Raw genomic sequence first — 22,929 nt, forward strand, 5'->3', positions numbered from 1 at the left:
AACAGCAACAACACGCAGTCCTCTGATCCTGATAAGGAACTCTATTTAAGCAATACTTGGACATAAGACACATGCTGCTGCTGCTAAGTCGCTTCAGTCAGGTCCGACTCTATGTAACCCCATCGACGGCAGCCCACCAGGCTCCTCCGTCCCTGGGATTCTCCAGGCAAGAATACTGGAGTGGGTTGCCATTTCCTTCTCCAATGCATGAAAGTGAAAGTGAAGTCGCTCAGTCGTGTCCAACTCCTAGGGACCCCATGGACTGCAGCCCACCAGGCTCCTCCGTCCATGGGATTTTCCAGGCAAGAGTACTGGAGTGGGTTGCCATTGCCTTCTCCATAAGACACATGATCTTTAGCCAAATATATACAGTAGAAAATCTCCCCTAAACTGACTCACATAAACTGAGGCAGATTACAAGTGTGTTACAGTGCAGGCTTTCACAGGGCAAGAATGTGACCACCGATCAATAGGCACAAGAGACCACGTTACCTGATCCACCTTCATAATCTTCTTAGCCTTCGTATTTATATAATAATCTCCCCATAATGTTTTCAAAAGAACTTCCTTTCTGATGCCAGTTTTTTGACTGTAGATTTTGGCAAAGTGCTCAATTCTGAAAGAAAAGCAAGTGTTCACGTTATTAATAACAGAAATAAGTATGAGTCTAGCTAGCATTTGGGTGTTTCTGTGCCAGGTACTGTTCAATGTGCTCTGAATTCATTTCAACTCTCTTACAAGGCAGGTACTAATTATCTCCCCCCTTTCACGGAAAAGCATAATGAAGCACGAGATATCACACAGGTAACAAGTAAAGCTGGGATTCAAAGCCAAGCAGTCTCGCCGGTGTTCCTGTCCAACTTTCCCTACATTCATATGAATGAGAACTCATGCTATCAATCCCTTTCTTAATTCTGCAAGCGTAAAACAAGAGGAACACTGGCCAAGGAAACAGGCTCCAGCTGTCCACTGCAACTGTGCCAACAATAAACTCTGCTTCAGCCCTTCACTGTAAGTTCCTATTGCTCATGAAGTAAATAAACCCTACAGCCGGAACCGGCCAAAAAAGGCTCTGTAGCATCTGAGATTAAACAGGAAATACATATACACTTACTTAGCTCTCTCTAGCCCTTAGAGAAACCAGTTAGCAGCAGGTCTGCTCTACTGCAAACCCCAGCCAAATGGGAGCAGTCACCGGACAAATAAGGATGCTGTATATTACACCATCTGCAGTGTCTGGATAAAGGACCCCCCAAAAAAAAACTTTTTGCAGGGAATAGTATGTTCCTACACAATCTAAGCTTTGAGTCCAACTCTCAAAGTACCAGCAACTTACAAGACACATGCTGTATTTTCCAAAACATCCAGGGGTTAACTACAACCAAGTCCAATTGGCCGACATTCTCTTATGGTAACGAAAGCCTGGTGGGAGCAGTAAGAAGCTGGAGGAGTGGAAGCTGATAATTATGGTTGGAACCAGAAATATGAAGAGCATCAGGCAGCAACTTAGAAGCAAAAAGAGACACTACAGAAACTACTGAAGATAAAAACCCAGTGCGCCCTCTCACTGAGTCACGGGAGAGAAAAATACCCAGTCAGGAAGCAGAATTCATGTCACATGGATATAAGCCCATCAACGTTCTCAAAGAGCTGGCCTCAAGGGTCCTTCCCATGCAAAGTAATTCCCTGTTTAAAGCTTTATTTCCCATTTGATCCAAAAGATATTAACTTAGTAGAGGTCTTAAAAATTTTTTCTAAAAGTTTAGTTTCTATTACATTATTTATAACTTTTATATACTTTATATTTATTTGTTTATAGTGATATTAAAATATAAACTATATTATTATGCTATATGTAAATAAGTTTATACATTTACATGTTATACTGTTTCATACAAAACTTTTTACATAAGTATACACAACATGTATATAACGGGGCTTCCCTGGTGGCTAAGATGGTAAAGAATCCGCCTGCAATGCAGGAGACACAGATTCGATCCTTAGGTTGGAAAGATCCTCTGGAGAAGGGAATGGCAACCCACTCCACTATTCTTGCCTGGAGAATCTCTTGGACAGAGGAGCGTGGCGGGCTACAGTCCATGGGGTAGCAAAGAGTCAGATACGAGGGCACAACTCATGTATATAACAATACGTAATTTATATATAATTTATTTATGTATGTTGTTGCTTGCTCACTCATGAATTTTTTTTTTTTCCTAATGAAATTTCCTTCTTTTTAAAAAACAGTATCTCCTCAACAAGGGGTACAAATACTTACTGTCACTTACTGTTCTGATCAGGCACATTCTATTCATGCTTCTAGGATTTTCTTTTTAATGTTGATTTGTGTGCTTCCCAGACTTATATTTTCTGTTATCCTTTACAACATGTCAGATATATGTCCTATTTTTAACTCACAAAGTGGTAAACACTTTCGCAAAAACTAATACTGCTATAGAATCATAAATTAAAGTAAGACACTTGCCCATCTGCTTATAGGTCACTGTCTTCCACCCTTTTCTACTCTGTCATTTCTATACACATACCTACACATACAGACACTTATAAATCTTTGAAAATCTTGTTCTTCATCCTTTACCTTCTTTTTCATCCCCTGGTTACCACAAAAGTTGCTTATCAACATCAAACCTTTCTCCACTATTGCTTGGTGCTTTTATTCCTTTATCTGTCATTAGTTACAATGACAGCTTCTAGCAGGACTTCTCCATTCTTGAGTTCTATTTTAATTCACTTCCTCTACTGAGCAACTTCAAACAGGATTCTCAGAAAAGATCTGCAGAACATGTTTTCCAGGAGTTTACTGACTCATCAATCTTTGGCCAATCCTCCTGAATGAGGGTGTGGCCACATGAAATTACTGGGCCACATATGCTTATGAGTTCGAGGTACCCAATGGGCTAATATTAATTGCAGGATTCTAAGATGCTGTGGCATGAAGAACTACTAGGAAGGGCTTTTCACCGTCTTCTCTCTCCTGTCCCTGTTGAATAGGGTTGGGCCTCAGCTCTGTTTACCTTAACCAGAAACTATTAACAGATCGTTGTTGCCACCTACCCAAGCCACTGTGTTGCTGCTTTTTCAGAGCAGATTCTCCTGGAGTAACAACTATTAACAGGACAAATTCAGGCCATACAGCCACTAGTCATACTTCTTAATCCTGTCCCACTACGTGAGAGTTCATAGAAACATTTTCTAAATTCTGACATGTGCTCATTTCTCACGTTTTGTGACACGTGGAGTTCCCTAGTCACTGACATTTTAGAGGAAAATTGGAAGGAAAGGGTCTCCAGTGCTTTCATTTCCAACACCGTTTTCCCATAAGTTAACATGTCAACTGGCTGAGAACAGGCACTAGCAGATCTCCAAAGATGACATTGTCTAATACAGGGGAATTGATCTATTGACTGAAAGTAAGTTAAAAACATCCAAAGTTATGAGGGATACTCAAGTTCCCCTGATTTCATTCATTCAAATCTCTCCCCATTCCTTCTTCCATGATCAACTCCCCCTAGTTCATGAGATTTAGACTAAAATTCACATAAAACATTCAATTATTATTATGAAAATAAGTACTAGAAAAGGACAAGCCCCCCACCTTGTGGCTCACTAACAAAATGCTTACCAATTAAGAAATCAATAGGTCTGACTCTATGACTGAATGAATCACTGAACTTTTTAGCTCAAAGAAACTCTTAGACATTATCTTAGACCTACATTATTATTTTTCAAATGAAGAAACTGAGGGCCAGAAAGTTGATAAAGGTAAGTCATCAACTACATGTGAAAACTACAAATGTTCAGGTTTGTTAACTTCCATTTTCACTATAATCCATTATCTGAATGTATTTAAGTCTGATATGATCTTTATAGTAAACCAAGGAATCCATAATTTATTACAAACTAACACAAAAAAATTACAGTATTATAATTTATTATGCTGCCCCAGGCAATGTGTTCAGTCAAAATGACGTTGAAGAGCAAGTTCCTGTAAAAAGGGAGATGAGAAATAACCAAGGTTGGTTTCACCTGGTCCCTTATTCCTGGTTCTATTATCCCCACAAACTGTATGAAAGGTTAAGCCCGCAACTAAAGTAAATTTCATTATATCCCACAACTGTTTATCCAAGTTGAAGACATTTTTTCTCAAGGTAAAAAATCCTCTGAATTTTCTGATCCCATGAGTAAGCAATGGTTGTGGTTAGAACTGTAATCAATTACCTAGCACATTCAAAACTGCTATCACTACTACTTGGCCTGAGCATGTACATATCCAGAAGGGCAATGAGAGGAAACAAGGGTCCCAATACTCCACAGTGAAGATCCCACAGAAGTACCATGGTAAGAAAGCATGAATTTCACTGCCAGGCAGTCTTTAAACTTAACAACAGCTCTGCCACTCAGTGGCTGGGTGATGTTTAAGAAATCATCACATCATCTTCACTGTAGCATTATTGACAATAGCCAAGGTATGGAAACCACGTTGAGTGTCCATTCACAGATGAAAGGATAATGTGGTGTGCACGTGCACACACACACGCACACACACACACACGAATAGTATTCAGCCATAAAAAAGAATGCAAACTTGTCATGGATAGACCTTGAGAGCATTAGGAGATATGTCAGATGGAGAAAGACAAGAACAAATACTGCATGATGTCACTTACACATGTAGAAGCTTTAAAAAACAAAACCAAAAAATCAAGCATCTTACAGATACAGAGAACAGATTGGTGGTTGCTAGAGGCAAGGAGTAGAGGGTTGGCAAAATGGCTGAAGGGGCAAAAGGTACAAACTTCCAGTTATAAAATAAGTCATAGGATGCAATGTATATAGCATGGTAAGTAAAGTTAGTAACATTGCATTGTGTAACAGAGAGTTAAGAGTCAAAGCTAAAAATCCTCATCACACACACACATAAATTTTCTAACTATGTAGTGTGACGAAAATTAGACTTACTGTAGTGATCATCTATATACAAATATATCATCTATATACAAATATAAACAAATATTTACACAATATGTACTCAGATAGATTATACTGTATACTTGAAATCAATATAACGGTATATGTCAATTATACCTGAACAAAAACACAAAGTGGGCAAAGAACATGAAAAGACATTTCACCCAAGAGGATATATAGATGACAGATCAGCTCATGAAAAGGTTCAACCTCAGAAGCTGTTGCTGCCGCTGCTGCTAGGTCACTTCAGTCGTGTCCGACTCTGTGCGACCCCAGAGACGGCAGCCCAGCAGACTCCTCTGTCCCTGGAATTCTCCAGGCAAGAACACTGGAGTGGGTTGCCATTTCCTTCTCCAATGCATGAAAGTGAAAAGGGAAAGTGAAGTTGCTCAGTCGTGTCTGACTCTTAGCGACCCCATGGACTGCAGCCTACCAGGCTCCACCACCCGTGGGATTTTCCAGGCAAGAGCACTGGAGTGGGGTGCCACTGCCTTCTCCAGAAGCTGTTAGGAAAATGCAAATTAAAACCGTAACAGCACATCAGTATATATCTAGCAGAATGGCTAAAAAAAGAAAAGACAGAAACAGTGATGATACCAAATGAGGGTTAAGATGTGGAGAAATGGATCACCACACATTGCTGGCAGGAATATGGTATACCTACTCTGGAACAATTTGATAGTTTCTTTAAAAATCAAACATATAACCACCCCAGGACTCAGCAAACGCACTTCCAGGCATTCATCCCAGAGAAATGAAAACTTCTGTTCACATAAACACCTACACATGAATGCTTATAGCAGCTTGACTCACAGTAGCCCCAAACCAGAAAAAATCCAGACGTCCTTCAATGGGTAAATATTTAAACAAACTGTGGTACAACCAATACCATGGAATAGGACGAGACAATGAAAAGGAACCACCAGTGATGCACGCAACAATTTAGAGAAGTCTCCAGAAAACGATGCTGAAAAAAATCCAATCTAGAAAACATTCTATGTGGTTCAAGTGCGTTTCTATGACATTCTTGAAGTGACAAGTTATAGAAATGCAGGACAGCTAGTCGTTAAGGAGCAGCTGGGAGTGGGATGGAAGTAGGTGTTGCTACGTTAGTGCAACGCAAAGGTGCTCTGTGGCGATGGATTATATCCATGTTAATAGCCCAGCTGCGATGTTACATCACAGTTCTGCATGATAGTACCTCTGGAGGGACACTGGGGAAAGAAGAGAATGCTCCTGTATTCTTTCTTACGACTGTACGTGAATCTATGATACCTCAAGATAAAAAGTTTAATTAAAGCACCAGTTGTATACAGAATCCACAGAGAGATTTCATTAGAGTCAAAAACTTACCCAAAGCCCCACCCATCTATTGCACTTGTAAACACCACATTCCCCTGGTCAGGTGAGAAGTACAGGTGCGAGTCATCCGTGTCCTCCAAGCCGGTGCTCCAGTCATACACCTGCTCTCCTTGTTCAGAATTCGGGTTCACCTGGGATTCAGCCTCTCTCTCCGCTCTTTCTTCTAGCACTTTAGAAGTAAAAAGAGTTCCTGTGAGTGCATTAATCTAGGAGAGATGGCAAAATGGCAGAAGGTCATTCGGATGCATGGCACGCCCATGACAGGAGACACACTGTCTAACCCTCCTCAAGTCTAGACTCCTAGGTCACAGTCTGAACTCCTATGAAGCCCATGAGGATGGAACTGATGTTTACAGCAATCATTAACTTACATGTTATCAGCCACTTATTTCAATACCCAGTAAGACTAAATCGTCAGGCTTTTGGAAGGTCATTTCTTTAGTGCAAACACTGATCTATCGTATCTTCAATTTATTTTTCAGTATGAGGGCCAGGTGTCACTAGAACTCCTGGTTTCCAAGCCCCACAGTCTGAGTTTATGACTTTTGTCAACTCCCTGTTTCTCATGTCAGATGTTTGAACTGTTCACCCCTCTCTTCAGGTCCTCTTCCTGACCTCTAAGCTCCAAAGATTCTCACTCCTAGGTGACCAATCTTATTTCCTACCTCAGAGAGAAAACAAAGTCTACTGTTCAAGGATCCTGCAGGCTCCCCATCATCCAACTTGTAAGTCCATCTCTACAAACACTGCTGGTTCTCCTCCTTCCACGGCAGGGCAGGAGCATTCCACCTGTTCTGTGCCTGACTGTCTCTTCAGGGAACTGGATCCACTGACCCAGACTTTCTCACTGCTCTGCCTTTATCATTTCCTTCCTGTAGCAAACAAACATTTTCAACGTGGCCTCATCAATGGTGCCCCACTGTCTTGAAAAAGACACTTCAAACCTCCACACATGGCATACAGGGTTCGCCAGAATCAAAGCTGTATTCCTTTCTACTCCCATCTCTTATCACGACTGCACTTGATCTAGTTCTTCAATTGTAACCAATAATTTACATTCTTTGAATGAAACTTGCACCATGTTTTTTCTTTTCTTTATATGACTCTGTATATCTTATTTCTTCTTTCTTGAAGGCCTCTGCTATAATTCTCCCCTGGCACACATTACCTTTCTTCCATCTCAAGACTCCTATTATAAGACTCTCCCTACTCTCCCCTTGCTATTGACCCATTCTGGGTGAGGCAGGCCTCATTTATGTTCTCAAATCATATTTAGGGTTTGTCTCATTGTTCTCCAAACATCTTTTACGTGTTTTTCTCCCCTAACCCACTGTGAGATCTTTGAAGATAGGGACTCTGACCTGTCTGTCTTTATATTCACAATCCTTAGCATGAAGTAAACCTTCAAGAACTCATTTATTCAACATACAGTTATGGTAATGTCTGCTGAATAAATCAATGAATGAAAGCTTTGGTAAAATTTCACCCAAATACAGGTAATAAAAAAAGCCAAAGAGTTTCCTAATACTGGCTTCACTTAAAAACCCAACCACAAGACTTTAAACAAGAGAACATTACGACCTACTGTCCAAGTTTTCTATTCCAGGATGCTCCCAGGAGATGGAGGCGACTCCTGAGATGATGCTAGCTCTACTGCCTCTGCCGCGGTATGATGACTCCAACACATTGAAGTGGATTTTCTGCAGCAAAGCCTCATACCCAACCTAGCAACTTCCTTACAACTCTCCTTTGAGCCACAGTTTTTAAAGTACTGAAATAAAGGATAAAATACCTGTTCTAATATATTCTTGAGGTGAGAGTAGGCCTCCTGTGGGGTGAATTTCAGTTCCACTATCAAGCGATCTATCTTATTGATCACTAAAACTGGACGGATGTTTTCGAGCCAGGCTTGCCGCAGAACTGCCTGTGTCTGATTAAAACAGAAAAGAAAATGTAAAGCTCATGATTTAAATTAAAGCACATTAGAAAATCCTGATTAATAGGTAGCTTATTTTCGTGCTCCTCTATCACATACAACTCAGACCATGCCAGTCAGACACAGTCAAAAATATATAACACAGAAGCAAAGAACTGCAGGCAGGAAATTGTTCTTGCCTTTATGGAACTGACAATTTATTTAAGAAGGATAAAAATTGTGTACAAGATAGTAAGAGTTTTGTGAAATTACACACATACGAGAATACACACAGTAAAAAAAACACTCATGCTATAACACACAGGTGGAAAAACAGAGTATGTTCCCAGACGCTCCCTGTGTACACTTTCCTGATCAGAAACCACTTCTTAGCATTAACCACTATTCAGCTGCTTTGAAGTCACGTCTGTTAATTTAACTTAACTTGTCAGGACACCCAGCACACCACACAGACTAAGGTTTTGCTTCTCTAGATGCAAGGCCTGTGCACTTACAGGACATCAGAGAAGTTACAGAACACGTACATCTTCCTGGAATGATCAGATTTTCTCCATTTCTACAAGAAAACCTCATTTCATTGTGCTCTGCTTTACTATGCATCACAGATGTTGCTTTTTTTCTTTTAACAAACTGAAGATTTGTGCAACTCTGCATCAAGCAAGTCTACCGGCGTTCCAATAACATTTGTTCACTTCCTGTTGTTCTGTGATTTCCATAATTCCCATCGTACTTTACATTTTTCATAATTAATATAGTTGTTGTGATCTGCCATCAGTGATCTTTGATGTTACTATTACAACTCAATGAAGGGTCAGAAATGGTTAAGTATTTTTTAGCAATAAAGTATTGTTTTAATCAAGATATGTACCTTTTTTTAGACATGATGCTATTGCATACTTAAGAGACTTCAGTATAGTATAGACATAACCTGAATATACACTGGGGAACCAAAAAAAGTCACGTGACCTGCTTTACTGCAATATTCACTTTACTGCAGTGGCTCAGCACCAAACCTGAAATATCTCCGAGGTATGCCTGTAACGTAAGCTTTTTACTCTTCTTTTTAAAAATCATTAAAACAAACGATGGTACAAGAAGTAGGACACAAAGGTGACAACATTTTTAAAGAAAAAACATAAGGTTTCACAGAAAAATTATTTTAAAAACTGAGATTAGAAAGCCACTCTGAGTTTCATGCTGACCAGAGCTGTATGTTCACTCTGGCCTTAGGGAGAACTATTTGAACTTTGGTGAAAAGGTAAGAAAGTGCAGATTAAGAATGTGGAAGAGGAAGAGAGAGGAGGAAGGGAGGGGGAGAGGGAGAGGGAGGGAGGGAGGGAGGGAGGGAGAGAGAGAGAGAGAGAGAGAGAGAGAGTGTGTGTGTGTGTGTGTGCGTGCGTGTGCGTGTGCGCGCATGTGTGCGTGTGCCTGCAGAGTGAGAAACCAACAGAAGAGACTTGCCCATGTAGGGGAGAAACAGCTCAGAATTTCACTGTCAACAACTCCTCACTGCTGAGAGACTCTTTCACTGGAGGAAAGCCCCCAGAGCCCCCTACATGCGTCTCTCATGTCCACTGAGTCCCTCTCCCAGAGAATACCACAGGCATGTCAAAGGACCTTAAAGTCATTCTCTCTAATATCCCTTCAGAACCTGGGTGACTTAACTCCACCACAGGCTGGAACACTATGGAATGTGAAATGGAAACTAGCTTTCTGGTGTCACAGAGAGTCTAAAGTGCCACATCATCATTGATGGCCAGGGCCTCCTCTCCCCCTGCCTTGTCTAGTTAAACATTTCCAGGCGACCATCCACTACCTGCGGGCAGACCCCTTCCACAGCGTCCACCACGATGATGCACCCGTCACAGATGCGAACAGCCGTGGACACTTCTGAGGAGAAGTCCACGTGACCTGGAGAGTCTATTAGGTTAATCAGGTACTCCTTGTCTCCTGAAATGAGATTTAAAAACACATATTGAGCAGTGCAGGTATGCAACCCTCCTCCTCAGGCAATTGAGAGCAGGAGAGCTTCTAAGAAATGACTGAAGAAAAGCCCTGTCACATAAAACAAAAGCTGTGAGGGTCTCTAAACCGTTCATCATTTTCATAGCCCAACCCTTCATTTCTTTTTTTTTTTTTTTTAATTTTATTTTATTTTTAAACTTTACATAATTGTATTAGTTTTGCCAAATATCAAAATGAATCCATCACAGGTATACATGTGTTCCCCATCCTGAACCCTCCTCCCTCCCCATACCATCCCTCTGGGTCATCCCTGTGCACTAGCCTCAAGCATCCAGTATCGTGCATCGAACCTGGACTGGCAACTCATTTCTTACATGATATTTTACATGTTTCAATGTCATTCTCCCAAATCTTCCCACCCTCTCCCTCTCCCACAGAGTCCATAAGACTGTTCTATACATCAGTGTCTCTTTTGCTGTCTCATACACCGGGTTATTGTTACCATCTTTCTAAATTCCATATATATGCATTAGTATACTGTATTGATGTTTTTCCTTCTGGCTTACTTCACTCTGTATAATAGGCTCCAGTTTCATCCACCTCATTAGAACTGATTCAAATGTATTCTTTTTAATGGCCGAGTAATACTCCATTGTGTATATGTACCAAAGCTTTCTTATCCATTCATCTGCTGATGGGCATCTAGGTTGCTTCCATGTCCTGGCTATTATAAACAGTGCAGCGATGAACATTGGGGTACACGTGTCTCTTTCCCTTCTGGTTTCCTCAGTGTGTATGCCCAGCAGTGGGATTGCTGGATCATAAGGCAGTTCTATTTCCAGTTTTTTAAGGAATCTCCACACTGTTCTCCATAGTGGCTGTACTAGTTTGCATTCCCACCAACAGTGTAAGAGGGTTCCCTTTTCTCCACACCCTCTCCAGCATTTATTATTTGTAGACTTTTGGATGGCAGCCATTCTGACTGGTGTGAAATGGTACCTCATAGTGGTCTTGATTTGCATTTCTCTGATAATGAGTGATGTTGAGCATCTTTTCATGTGTTTGTTAGCCATCTGTATGTCTTCTTTGGAGAAATGTCTATTTAGTTCTTTGGCCCATTTTTTGATTGGGTCATTTATTTTTCTGGAGTTGAGCTGTAGGAGTTGCTTGTATATTTTTGAGATTAGTTGTTTGTCAGTTGCTTCATTTGCTATTATTTTCTCCCATTCTGAAGGCTGTCTTTTCACCTTGCTAATAGTTTCCTTTGATGTGCAGAAGCTTTTAAGGTTAATTAGGTCCCATTTGTTTATTTTTGCTTTTATTTCCGATATTCTGGGAGGTGGGTCATAGAGGATCCTGCTGTGATGTATGTCAGAGAGTGTTTTGCCTATGTTCTCCTCTAGGAGTTTTATAGTTTCTGGTCTTATGTTTAGATCTTTAATCCATTTTGAATTTATTTTTGTGTATGGTGTTAGAAAGTGGTCTAGTTTCATTCTTTTACAAGTGGTTGACTAGATTTCCCAGAACCACTTGTTAAAGAGATTGTCTTTAATCCATTGTATATTCTTGCCTCCTTTGTCAAAGAAAAGGTGTCCATGTGTGCGTGGATTTATCTCTGGCTTTCTATTTTGTTCCATTGATCTATATTTCTGTCTTTGTGCCAGTACCATACTGTCTTGATAACTGTGGCTTTGTAGTAGAGCCTGAAGTCAGGTAGGTTGATTCCTCCAGTTCCATTCTTCTTTCTCAAGATCGCTTTGGCTATTCGAGGTTTTTTGTATTTCCATACAAATTGTGAAATTATTTGTTCTAGCTCTGTGAAGAATACTGTTGGTAGCTTGATAGGGATTGCATTGAATCTATAAATTGCTTTGGGTAGTATACTCATTTTCACTATATTGATTCTTCCAATCCATGAACATGGTATATTTCTCCATCTATTAGTGTCCTCTTTGATTTCTTTCACCAGTGTTTTATAGTTTTCTATATATAAGTCTTTAGTTTCTTTAGGTAGATATATTCCTAAGTATTTTATTCTTTCCGTTGCAATGGTGAATGGAATTGTTTCCTTAATTTCTCTTTCTGTTTTCTCATTATTAGTGTATAGGAATGCAAGGGATTTCTGTGTGTTGATTTTATATCCTGCAACTTTGAAAAAAGTCAAATAAATAACCTAACTCTACACCTAAAGCAACTAGAAAAGGAAGAAATGAAGAACCCCAGGGTTAGTAGAAGGAAAGAAATATTAAAAATTAGAGCAGAAATAAATGCAAAAGAAACAAAAGAGACCATAGCAAAAATCAACAAAACCAAAAGCTGGTTCTTTGAAAGGATAAATAAAATTGACAAACCATTAGCCAGACTCATCAAGAAACAAAGGGAGAAAAATCAAATCAATAAAATTAGAAACGAAAATGGAGAGATCACAACAGACAACATAGAAATACAAAGGATCATAAGAGACTACTATCAACAATTATATGCCAATAAAATGGACAACGTGGAAGAAATGGACAAATTCTTAGAAAAGTACAACTTTCCAAAACTCGACCAGGGAGAAATAGAAAATCTTAACAGACCCATCACAAGCACGGAAATTGAAACTGTAATAAAAAATCTTCCAGCAAACAAAAGCCCCGGTCCAGACGGCTTCACAGCTGAATTCTACCAAAAATTTAGAGAAGAGCTAACACCTATCCTGCTCAAACTCTTCCAAAAAATTGCAGAGGAAGGTAAACTTCCAAACTCATTCTATGAGGCCACCATCACCCTAATACCAAAACCTGACAAAGATCCCACAAAAAAAGAAAACTACAGGCCAATATCACTGATGAACATAGATGCAAAAATCCTTAACAAAATTCTAGCCATCAAAATCTAACAACACATTAAAAAGATCATACACCGTGACCAAGTGGGCTTTATCCCAGGGATGCAAGGATTCTTCAATATCCACAAATCAATCAGTGTAATACACCACATTAACAAATTGAAAAATAAAAACCATATGATTATCTCAATAGATGCAGAGAAAGCCTTTGACAAAATTCAACATCCATTTATGATAAAAACTCTCCAGAAAGCACGAATAGAAGGAACATACCTCAACATAATAAAAGCTATATATGACAAACCCACAGCAAACATTAGCCTCAATGGTGAAAAATTGAAAGCATTTCCTCTAAAGTCAGGAACAAGACAAGGGTGCCCACTTTCACCATTACTATTCAACATAGTTTTGGAAGTTTTGGCCACAGCAATCAGAGCAGAAAAAGAAATAAAAGGAATCCAAATTGGAAAAGAAGAAGTAAAACTCTCATTATTTGCAGATGACATGATCCTCTACATAGAAAACCCTAAAGACTCCACCAGAAAATTACTAGAAATAACCAACCCTTCATTTCATTTTAGCTTTCATGCTAAAGCTCCCAAAAGGGAAGAGATTTACCCAAGGTCACAAAAGCAGTCACAAGTCAGAAACATACCCAGGCCTATCTATCAGCTTAGTCACTTCCTGTAAAGGTCACAGGTGCCCCTAGGCTTTGCAACTGGGGAAAGAACACTTGTCTGTTCATCTGGCTCAGAATCAGAATAAGAAACCCTGGAGTGAGAGAAGACTGATGTTCACTGCCTGGCACCCATGTAAATGTCCTAAGCCTCTGCAATCTACTTGGAAATTCTCTATGTTCATATGACCCTAGACAGAAAGTCAGAGATCAAGGACCAACTATGTTTCACCCAATTTCACACTGCTAACATGTGCCATTATCGTAAAGCACAGGGCCTGCTGTCAGAGCCACTGAAAGAGTAAGAGCGGTACACTTTTGTCTAAGTCTTACACACAAACACACACAATTTAAGATGAGAGGCTTGAACATGCTGAAAAGTTGACAGCACCAGGACACAGGAGGTAAGTCCAGAGCACAAGCCTTTCACAGTGACAGCAGGCAAGCAAAGATACTAGCTGTATTACACTTTGAGGGGTAGTGGCAAATAGCTGAGAATTTTCCTTTTCTCTGTAAAATAGAATGGACAAATGTCTGCTGAGACTGTGGGAGAGGGACTGAGAGGTGGACTCGAAGAGACAAGAGGGTTTAAGAGAGCTCCAGCGGTAGAGAATGCCCAAGGTCTGACAGAGGACACATGGAAGTCTGCCAGTGGCCCAACGACCAGCCGAGAGCCCAGCCCAAGGGTAGGAGGAAAATGTGTAGAGTCAGCTCTACCAAGGGTTAGAGTTTCACTGGGAGGACAGGAGGCCAAGACAGCAGATACACTGAGGGCCTCAGCGAGACTGTCAGAAAAAGACAAGTCTGGACAGGAGGACGCAGAGATGAAATGAAGGATGCCGATGGGGCGCAGGAAACTGAAGGGCTTCCTGAAGTCAAGCGGGTCCCTTGCTACACAGGTGAGAGAGCTGGAAAAGTAAAGACTGTGCAGAAGGGAGTATTTAAATGGGAAATATCAGAGGACCAGTAAGGAGTGATATTAAAATGCAGAAAGCAGCCATACTAGGGGTGGGTGAAGCAGAGGCGTACACATCACTGCTGTTGAGAAGCCAAGCTCAAGCTGTTGAAAGAGGTCATTTTTCAGACACAGGAAAAGCTACCTTGGTGGATTTGGGTAAAAAGGAAAATGATGAACCAGGTGCCAAAGTCACTAATGAATGGCGACCAGGGACTGTAACCAGAAGCTGAGGTGGTGAGAAGGGGTGGAGAATAACTGGATAGATGGTAAGAGTCTCGAAGGAGACGGAGTTTTAAATCAATGGTGGAAGAACTGAACTCTGAACCAGAACCAGGGAACAAGGAGTAGGGTGATCCCATGTTCTTACCCAGGACAGAGTATGACAGAATAAACAGCACTCACTCAAAAGAAGGACGAGAGAGCAGTGACTAGAAAACAGCCAGGCAGGGGGAGGAGGGAAAACTGACAAAAGACACTGAGGATGGAGGGACACAGGTTTACCTTGGAAAAGTTTTCAGAGAAAAGTGTGGGCGGGAAGGGAATAGTGAGGGGTTGAGGGCAGGTGTGAGAAACATGGGGACAAGACGACTTAGAGGCCAGACCACGTGACCTCCATTTGGGGCAGTGACCAAAGACAACAGAGATGGCGGTGATGCCACAAAAGACGCCCTTAAGGAGCCAGAGCAACCTCTTGTGGACAGCAGAGAATTTCACTGAAGGGGGAATCAGTGGTGGCCTGGACTGAATGACTTTTGAGAGACTCCTGGTCCAAATAAACAGGCTGGAAATATATTAATGATTCCTTGGTTCCCAGGACCCCTGAAGTAGGAAATGGCTACCCACTCCATTATTCTTTCCTGGAAAATCCCATGGACAGAGGAGCCTGGAGTGTTACAGTCCATGGGGTCACAGAGAGTCACACATTCATTATGCAGGACTACTGCCACATGCTAACTACTCTGTCTCTGGGAAGGTCTCTTAATCTCTCTGAACTCCGTTTTGCACACATGTAAAATGAGGAGAATCTCCATTTCCCAGGATCGCCATAAGGGTTAAACAAAATCACGCAGATGAGACATGCAGCTCAGAATCAAACCATGGTGCACCCATCTTCTTAGATCTTACATCATCTGAATGCTTCACAAGGTAAAGTGTTCATTATCTTTAGAGGAAAAAAACCTGACCTTTAGTCAAACTACGCACAGTGGAACCCCATCCTCCAAGCCTGGTCCCAAAGGAAAAGGACAGTGATCAGAAACACAAGTGAATGTTGACGTGTCTGGAAATGACAGTAGCTACTGATACTTGCTGGCCTCGTGTGCATCTGGATGGCACAAGTCAGTGTCCCCAGGGCCCAGTCTTAGAGATTAAGACCAGAGGGTCACAGAGCTGAAACCCTCTACTAGCCCATAAGCACAGACCCCTACGGAGGTGTTTGCCTGGTGGCTCAGATGGTAAAGAATCTGCCTACAGTGTGGGAGACCCAGGTTTGATCCCCAGGTCGGGAAGATCCCCTAGAGGAAGAAATGGCAACCCACTCCAGTATTCTTGCCTGCAGAATTCCCATGAACAGAGGGGGCTGGCAAGCTACAGTCCATGGGGTCACAAAGAGTCAGACATGACAGTGACTAACACTTTCACTTTCTGGATATGCTTACAGAGGGGCGAACTTACAAGTGGATCTGTCTGCAGACGCCTCCACATCCTTGGTCTCCACATTTGGAGCACATCTAAGCTACAGTATGGCTGCCTCTTGGGTAAATACTGAGTGTCCCCCTGAACCAGGCTGTCAGCTAGCACATATGCCTGAAGTACAGACTGAAAGCCTATTAGTGAAAGCCCACTACAATTTGCTCTATACTGCACTTTATCATTTTTTAATAATTGCCAGTTTTTTTTTTTAAAACTGGATGAGTTTACCAAAAATCTTGATGCCTTTTCTTGAAAAAACAAACAAACAAAACAAAACAGAAAAACACAGGGCATCTGTCAGTTGGAGGTAAAAAGCACCAGTCCCCACCCAGGTGGAGGGGGTGTTTCATGGGTGGACCGAGTCTGTTCTCTGGCTCACAGCAGTCCCACCTGACTGCCTCATTCATGTAGAGGTGCTGACACCAGCACCACACCAAGGACTAATGACACAGTACTTAATAATCAAATGAGACTGGTGTTGCAGTAAGTAGTTAACTCTTTGCGGGTGTGGGGGGAGGGATTTAAGTTGGATACCTACCTCACAGCTTGCAAGCACACACATACACATGCACACTTATGACAGGATTAAATGCAAGAACATAAAACAACTGGGGGTAAAACTAGGGCAATTATTACTTCAATCTTATGTTTTACTGTAAATTTTCTACAACACATATAAAACTTGCAAATTTTTAAAAAAATGTTAAAAAGATGAATCAGAATGAAAACTTCATTTTAGAAGTTCTGTGACAGCAATTATTTGTTCACAGGTATAAAGAATGGCTACAGAGTAGAAATGACAATAGGCCTTTTGAGACTATTTAAAGAACAGTCCATGAACCTTTAAACTCTTCAAGTTCATAAAAATAAGGAGAGATAGGGAAAAAACTGACCACTGAACCATTTGCTGTATCACAGAATTAGGACATACTCTTTAAAATGTGAGAAGTAGTTTTTTAAAAATTAAGGCATTACTTTAAATACATTGGGAATTCATGTACCTAAGAGCTTCAAAACTGGTTTAGTTCAAAACCGTTTTTGAAGACTGACCTCAAAGAGAAGAGTCACACCCCACACAGCACAACCCTTGGTGTTAGTGTCAGGGACATGACACTGTGTCCATTAGGGAAATGAAATACATCTTTACTACTGTCTTCTACTGATCAAAACTCACATGTTGTGTAAAATTTCCGAACAGTACAAAATAAATATCTTGAAAACTGAGTTTTCACATAATCCAGTCCCTGCTAATTATGGTTAAGGTTTTGGTATACAGCCTTCCAGGCATCTTCATATACATACTTAATATATTCTTATCATCAAAACACATTCGTGTCTTGTAAGTATTTACCCTGCAACTTGCTTTTTGTCTCCGACTTTATCTTTTCTATATAATCACACAATTGTTGGAACAGCTGCAGAGCACTTCACAGCATGGATGTATCATTCTACTTAACTATTTTCCAAAGGCAGATACTAAGGCATTCTTTTCATTGATACAGACATTAGGGTGAATATCAATGAACATACATCTCGCATGCTCGTATGACTATGTCTGTCGGACAAATCCCTAAAAGTATTACTGTCAGAGTGGCATTCTGATCAGTGGATAAAAGCTACAGTGACCATGGCAACACAGAGCCAAGTAAATAAGACTCTAGATCTAACAGGCAGGCCAGAGGACAGAACGAGGACCCAACGAGGAAACGGGATGATAAGACTGAGCCAGCAAGGTCCTATGACTCCAGACCTTCCCAGAGAAGATATCTCCACAAGCACCTGGGTAGACAGGGGCAGGTGTGAACTGCCAGTGCTTCTGCCCTCAAGCCAGTCAGAGGTCCCCATCTGTACCCAAGTCTGGACAGCCTGACTCTGATCTGAAAATTGATCATCTGGAAAGGCCAGAATGAAGTTTGTGGAAGGTAAAGCAAAAAAACCTGAGGGGTGAAACTGATTTGGAAAGAGAAAGGAAGACACAAAAGATACGAAACCACTGTTCTGTAAAATGCAGACCGACTTACCTTCCGCATAATGCAGTGAGATGGCACTGGATTTCATAGTGATCCCTCGGACCTGTTCATCTTCTCTGCTGTCCATGTACCTCAACTGTAAAAATGCAACCTTAACGTTAAAACGGACTGATGTGGACTTTTGTTTTAAATATTTAAATTTTTAGGCTTATTATTGCTGTGAAGTTGTTCACTAGGTCCCACTATTATTACCTTTTAAATCTCTGCAGCATTTTTCTTGCCTGCTGCTGCTAAGTCGCTTCAGTCACGTCCGACTCTGTGCGACCTCATAGACGGCAGCCCAGCAGGCTCCCCCGTCCCTGGGATTCTCCAGGCAAGAGCACTGGAGTGAGGTGCCATTGCCTTCTTTTCTTGCCTAGTATCATGTATTTCTTTCTCCTTTCCTTTTTCCTTGATCAGTTTTTAGATATTTATCAGTTGTAATGCAAGATAATCACACAATGTCTACATTGCTAGTAGTTCTTTTTAAATTAACAGGCTTTCTTTTTAGAGCAATTTTAAGTTTCTAGAATAACTGGAAAGTAAAGAGGTTCCTAAGTACTTCTACACACAGTTCCCTCCCTGTTATTTACATCTTACATTGTGTGCAGTGTGATACATGTTACCATCAATGAACCAATATCAATACGTTACTATCAATTAAGGTCTATGGTTTACATTAGGATTCACTCTTTAAATGTATAATGACATGTCCATCATTACTGTATCATATGTTAGTTGTATGAATCTTTTGAAGAACAAATTTGGCTTTGATCTTTTCTACTTCACTAATTTATGCTTTATTATTTCATCTACTTACAGTAGAGTTATTGTACTTGTTCTAACTTCTCAAATAGGAAAAATAAAAGCACTTTATTACTTTATTCCACCCAGTTTTTTAAGCCTCCTCTAGACAGTATCTTGGGCCAATTTCCTGGGGACTCGACCTGCCTCGAAGGCCCCATTCTTCCTTTAGTATCTCAGGTCTACTTTTCAAATTCAATTTTGCTTCTCCATCTCCTCTTCTCTGTATTACCAATCACTGGATAAATCCTGCTGACTATATCTTAAATTCACTGAAGGAAGGGATATCTTTACTTTTCTACTACAAATAAATCATTCCAAGTCCTTTCAATTCACAGCTAGAAACAAAGATCTCTTTCATTTCCTAAAACAGGATTTTCCTCACGACCCTCATACTTCAGAAGCCTTCTTTTGGTACTTAGGTTAGAACTAGTACTCAGTTACTTCAAGATCATCATAATCTGATACATTTTTTTGTACTAGCACATTTTCCTTTCTCAGTAATTGCTAGGCAAATGTTCCACTTAAAACCTACAAATTAGCCTTTATCCATTTTATCCACATTATTTCCTGCTGTGAAGCATGTATTCCACCTGTGAAATCTTCCACAATCGTGCCAGGTTATCATCTGACTTACTGCAAAAACTCATTCTTGCACTTATAAAATATTAATATAAACTAAAATAAAAGCAATACAGAAATAATTTTTTCTCAACAATCTATTTTATCTTGCTAAATGGACTGCCAGTCTCTTAGATGCATGAACTATGCTCTATACTTTTGAGGTCTTTATGAACACAACAAATGCTTCATCGCATTGTAGATTTGCTAATATTTACTGAAATGCATGTATATATCAAATATAATAACATACCTTGCCTGCCAGGCGGCTGGAGATGATTCCATTGCTAGATATAAGACAGTCAGCCAGAGTAGTTTTTCCTATTAAAGTAACAATATTAATTTAAATAGACTTTTCTTAAAGGGCAGGGTAGGTAGAGTGCATCTACATATTTAACGTTTAACCATAAGAACTGCTTTACCAAGTATTTCCTATTTACCTACAGTAAGTGAAAGAAGACACAATGAGCATTTTAACTAGACTTTTGAACAGTGCACTGTCTGGAAGGGCAAAGATTCTAGCACTCCACAGTGCTATAATCTGTATCTCCAACTTTAAAAGCTGTCCAATAACTTTTTTTTATTGAGGCATACTTTACACAGGGGCTTCCCTGGTGGTTCAGTGGTAAAGACTCTACCTGCCAATGCAAGATGTGAGTTCAATCCCTGGGGGGTGGGGAAGATCCTCTGGAGAAGGAAATGGCAATCCACTTCAGTATTACTGCCTGGAGAATCCCAAGAACAGAGGAGCCTGGTGGGCTATAGTCCAGGGGTTGCAACGTCAGATACGACTGAGCAACTAAACAACAACCCTTATCCTAGTGCCTCGCTGGCAGGAAGGGGTCTTCAAGATACAGCATAGCCTATCTCTTCGCTTTTATCTCCTCCTCCCTCACTTTCAGGATGGTATATAGGTTCGTCTAGTCAAGGCTATGGTTTTTCCTGTGGTCATGTATGGATGTGAGAGTTGGACTGTGAAGAAGGCTGAGCGCCAAAGAATTGATGCTTTTGAACTGTGGTGTTGGAGAAGACTCTTGAGAGTCCCTTGGACTGCAAGGAGATCCAACCAGTCCATTCTGAAGGAGATCAGCCCTGGGATTTCTTTGGAAGGAATGATGCTAAAACTGAAACTCCAGTACTTTGGCCACCTCATGTGAAAAGTTGACTCATTGGAAAAGACTCTGATGCTGGGAGGGATTGGGGGCAAGAGGAGAAGGGGACGACAGAGGATGAGATGGCTGGCTGGCATCACTGACTCGATGGACGTGAGTCTGAGTGAACTCCGGGAGTTGGTGATGGACAGGGAGGTCTGGCGTGCTGCAATTCATGGGGTCGAAAACAGTTGGACACAACTGAGCGACTGATCTGATCTGATATAGGTTTTATTTCACACTCCCACCTCTTATCACCTTGCTGTGACTGGGTGAACAAAAAGCAGTTTGAAACCAAGAGCAGGCTTAGCAGGAGGCGATGCTGTGGCGTGAAAGCAATGTTTGTCGGGAGCTAAGCACCATGGATCAGCCACCTTGCCCTCTTGTGTCCCAGCCTCTGGTCACATACATTTCTTTCTCCCCTTCTGACACTATTCCCATTTGAAATGAGTGTCCCCATCTGCCATCTTGAATCACCCTTCAGGGTTCATCTCTAATACTAATTATGCTATAAAGCCTTTTCTTAATGCATTCCTAGCTTCCTGACTCTCCAGCTCTCTCTATCCTTATTATCTACTTTTTGCATGTCTCACTTTGTGTTGCCTCAACCCCCAAATCACCTCTACAGCTGAGAGGGTGCCCTGTTCATAAATTTCTACCATTTGACATAGAGGGCAAAGTACCTTGAACTTAGAACACAGGTTCTGAGAATATTATGTTAAGACTACAGACTTGTTATATTAGAAAGCCATTTCAAAAATACTTGATAGTTTAACAAAAACTCAACTTCTCATTTAAAAACCAACTATCTAGAAGAACACCAATCCCTAGTTGGCTGTGTTCTACCACATCAAACTTTTAAAAGAAATAAGACTTTCAACTTAGCATCACTCCAATGACACATGTGGAGACACACCCCCTTAATTACTGAAAACAAGCTATTTAGAAAGGGCTCTTACCATGGTCTACGTGAGCCAAAACGCAGATATTCCGAATGTTAGCAGTGTTCTTCTGGAGTTGAATCATCTTATCCAAACTATTGAGCACCATGGTCACTTACTTCCTGTGACTAAAAATTAAAGACGTATTACAAATGACTAAAGATCGGGACAATAAATAAGGGCTTTTAATACTGGGAACTGACAAGATTTCTCAAGTTCCTTCAAGTAAAAACCGTTATTAAAGGCAGATACACACCCAGACCTAAGTCCAATTTGAGCACTTCAGCAACTACTGTACTACGACTGTGGATTTTACTCATCGTTCCGGATCTGCGATGAATCAGAGCTCCTTAGGGCTGGGCGCCCAGTGACACCAGGAACTCTGCCCTGTACTCTGTACGGGGGTGAATTTCTCCAGGTCAGTGATGACGTATCGCAAGGGTCGTAGGCAGGAGAGAAGATGCTGATATCTCTCCTTCCGCTCCTCGATCTTTTTCCAAGTCCCTCCTCCTATAACTCCGCTTGCTTTCACTGGAGGGGAAACATTCAGCTTGATGACTGCTATGGAGCCCGAATAAAGTTTTGGGTCACGTGCTTATTTGCTGAGCAGGTGCAATGAATGTCTTTCATTCCTTCCCACATTGGGGAAAAGAAAAAATAAACCCTCATCTCCACCTTCCCTTCTTCATCACTCCCTTCTTCTTTCAGGACTCCGGGTCCACACTGAAAAGCAGTCGGGCGCGAGCGGACACTTAAGCTCGAACGGCAGCCGCTCCCAGACCGGGTTCGCCCCCGGCCTCGCTCCGCCGCCGCGGCGCCCGGGTCCCCCCACCACCTGGAGCTGCCAGAGGAGGCCAGAGGAGGAAGCCCAGCGCCCTGCGGGCCCGCACTCACCGGCTCCCGCCGCCCAACCAGTCCCGCTCGGACCCCGACGCAGACTACACCACGCACCTCGCAGGCACCCACAACTAGCTATCTCCCGAAGGCCCGCGCGC

The 22,929-nt window shown here is 41.3% G+C and overlaps 1 protein-coding gene across 3 annotated transcripts in view; it reads right to left on the bottom strand.

Annotated features, from left to right (window-relative positions):
- Window positions 1–22,927, bottom strand: part of EFL1 (elongation factor like GTPase 1) — a 113,946-nt gene extending 91,019 nt beyond the window's left edge. The window contains exons 1-8 of one of the 3 annotated variants that reach the window (XM_070775202.1): window positions 22,829–22,927; window positions 21,953–22,062; window positions 20,096–20,163; window positions 18,430–18,514; window positions 10,104–10,237; window positions 8,144–8,281; window positions 6,343–6,557; window positions 493–616 (exon numbers count right to left, since the gene is read on the bottom strand). In XM_070775202.1, the coding sequence (XP_070631303.1) occupies window positions 493–616; window positions 6,343–6,557; window positions 8,144–8,281; window positions 10,104–10,237; window positions 18,430–18,514; window positions 20,096–20,163; window positions 21,953–22,043 (855 nt within the window). In that variant the 5' untranslated portion in view covers window positions 22,044–22,062; window positions 22,829–22,927. Of the gene's footprint in view, window positions 1–492; window positions 617–6,342; window positions 6,558–8,143; window positions 8,282–10,103; window positions 10,238–18,429; window positions 18,515–20,095; window positions 20,164–21,952; window positions 22,063–22,190; window positions 22,782–22,828 lie in introns of those variants that run through there. The other 2 variants (XM_070775204.1, XM_070775203.1) reach the window with 2 other exon arrangements.
- Window positions 22,928–22,929: the final 2 nt, after the last annotated feature.

The sequence above is a fragment of the Bos indicus genome, chromosome 21, assembly GCF_029378745.1.
Source record: "Bos indicus isolate NIAB-ARS_2022 breed Sahiwal x Tharparkar chromosome 21, NIAB-ARS_B.indTharparkar_mat_pri_1.0, whole genome shotgun sequence".
NCBI lineage: Eukaryota > Metazoa > Chordata > Mammalia > Artiodactyla > Bovidae > Bos > Bos indicus.